This window comes from Babylonia areolata, chromosome 17 (assembly GCF_041734735.1).
Source record: "Babylonia areolata isolate BAREFJ2019XMU chromosome 17, ASM4173473v1, whole genome shotgun sequence".
NCBI classification, from domain to species: domain Eukaryota; kingdom Metazoa; phylum Mollusca; class Gastropoda; order Neogastropoda; family Buccinidae; genus Babylonia; species Babylonia areolata.
The window spans coordinates 903,812-906,311 of record NC_134892.1 but is presented as its reverse complement, the minus strand read 5'-3'; the positions used below and the strand labels follow the sequence as shown (position 1 = coordinate 906,311).

At 46.4% G+C, this 2,500-nt stretch overlaps 1 protein-coding gene across 3 annotated transcripts in view; it reads left to right on the top strand.

The window, feature by feature from the left end:
- The window catches only part of LOC143291422 (beta-galactosidase-1-like protein 2), a 50,065-nt gene that overhangs the window by 15,122 nt on the left and 32,443 nt on the right, over positions 1-2,500 (top strand). For 2 of the 3 annotated variants that reach the window (XM_076601266.1, XM_076601265.1), the window contains exon 5: positions 555-650. In XM_076601266.1, coding sequence (XP_076457381.1) covers positions 555-650 — 96 coding nt within the window. Of the gene's footprint in view, positions 1-554; positions 651-1,489; positions 1,505-2,500 lie in introns of those variants that run through there. The other variant, XM_076601267.1, reaches the window with a different exon arrangement.

Below are 2,500 nucleotides of genomic sequence, written 5' to 3'. Positions count from 1 at the left end.
ACAGGAGGAAAATTAGCATGGAGTATTCAGCACTTCCAAAGATTTTAAAAAGTTTTTTCTATTGAAGGGTTTACAAAAATATAAAAGAAAGCATGCAGTCTTCTCAGTCAACTGATTTAGTAGATAAAAGTTCAGCACATACAGGGAAAACTTGTTTCAATGTTCAACTCTTCCACAGCCACTATTTCTATGTCCATGTGTGTGTGTGTGTGTGTGTGTGTGTGTGTGTGCGTGTGTGTGTGTGTGTGTGTGTGTGTGTGTGTGTGCGCACGTGTGTGTGTGTGTGTGTGTGTACCGAGTTGTGTGGTGTTTCTGTGGTTATCTGTCATTCATTTTCTTCATTGGTGCCAAACTCATTGACAGGTGTCTTTAAAGATATCCTGAGGACAAGTGGTAACTGAACTGAACTCCATCTGTGGATTGGATAATTGTGTGTGTGTGTGTGTGTGTGTGTGTGTGTGTGTGTGTGTGTGTGTGTGTGTGTGTGTGTGTGTGTGTGTGTGAATCTGTGTGTGTGTGTGTGTGTGTGTGTGTGTGTGTGTGTGTGTGTGCAGGGAGTACATTGAGCTGGCCAGTGAGATGGGCCTGTATGTCATTCTGCGACCCGGCCCCTACATCTGCTCTGAGTGGGACTTTGGAGGCATGCCCAGGTATGTGACTGCTGACCATAGAATATAAACCCCAGACAGATAGTGGGACTTTGGAGGCATGCCCAGGTATGTGACTGCTGACCATAGAATATAAACCCCAGACAGAGAGTGGGACTTTGGAGGCATGCCCAGGTATGTGACTGCTGACCATAGAATACAAACCCCAGACAGATAGTGGGACTTTGGAGGCATGCCCAGGTATGTGACTGCTGACCATAGAATACAAACCCCCAGACAGAGAGTGTGACTTTGGAGGCATGCCCAGGTGTGTGACTGCTGACCATAGAATATAAACCCAAGACAGACAGTGGGACTTTGTGGGCATGCCCAGGTATGTGACTGCTGACCATAGAATACAAACCCCAGACAGAGAGTGTGACTTTGGAGGCATGCCCAGGTATGTGACTGCTGACCATAGAATATAAACCCCCAGACAGATAGTGGGACTTTAGAGGCATGCCCAGGTATGTGACTGCTGACCATAGAATATAAACCCCAGACAGAGAGTGGCACCAGAGGCATGCCCAGGTATGTGACTGCTCACCATAGAATACAAACCCCCAGACAGAGGACTTTGGAGGTATGCCCAGGTATGTGACTGCTGACCATAGAATATAAACCCCCAGACAGACAGTGGGACTTTGGAGGCATGCCCAGGTATGTGACTGCTGACCATAGAATACAAACCCCAGACAGATAGTGGGACTTTGGAGGCATGCCCAGGTATGTGACTGCTGACCATAGAATACAAACCCCCAGACAGAGTGTGACGTTGGAGGCATGCCCAGGTATGTGACTGCTGACCATAGAATACAAACCCCAGACAGACAGTGGGACTTTGGAGGCATGCCCAGGTATGTGACTGCTGACCATAGAATACAAACCCCAAGCCAGAACCTCTCCCTTGCTTCCTTCTCAGCCTCTGAGATCTGATCCAAGATGTATGACTGATGTCCACAGGCCAACAGATTTTAAGACAACGTGGTATGGTCCACCAGTCATAGGTCAGCTGCTCCTCTTTTAATTCAGTGCCAGAGAATACTATAAAAAATAAAAAAAAGATTTTAAAAAAGCCTTCCTTTGGTCATAGCACTTTGAACGTTGTGAGCTTGGTCATAGCACTATGTTGTGAGCTTGGTCATAGCTATGCTGTGAGCTTGGTCATAGGACTATGTTGTGAGCTGGGTCATAGCTATGTTGTGAGCTTGGTCATAGCACTATGTTGTGAGGGGCAGGGAGCATAGTACTTTACCATCACGGGGTGGCTTGTTTCGCTTTGCTTTCTGCACAGGGGGCGCAGGGGGGTGGGGGCAAGGGAACTGCTCCCTTGCCTGGAATTCTGGCACTGTTCTAGCGCTGTGTCTTTCTGTGGGTCAACGCTCGGCTTATATCAGAGACTGACAAAACTTTACCGTTGGGCCAACAGCAAAGTGAGCGCTGTATTATCCGTGGTTTCTCCACAGCAGTGGGAATATTCTTTTTCAGCTTTAGTCTTTTGTGAAGGACTTTGACTCTCAAACTAAGAGGCAAAAATGCACTGGCTCTTAGTGCTGCCGCCTTGGGGGTTAGTTGGCCTTTGGGGACCATCCCAACACTGACTGTCAAAAAGCCCTTTTGGCCAAAGGTGTAACTTGGTCAAGACACTCTCCACTGTAATAAAATTCCAGTCGCCCAGATAGTCGGGACTGCAGTTTCCTCTTCTGTTCTGATGGTCCTAGTCAGCCTCACTTAACTATCGTTCATGTCTTTCAGTTCTAAACAATATTTTAAACTATAGATCTTTCTCATTTATCATCATTTATAACCATCACTGTTGTTATAATAGTAATAATAATAATATTAGTATTAGT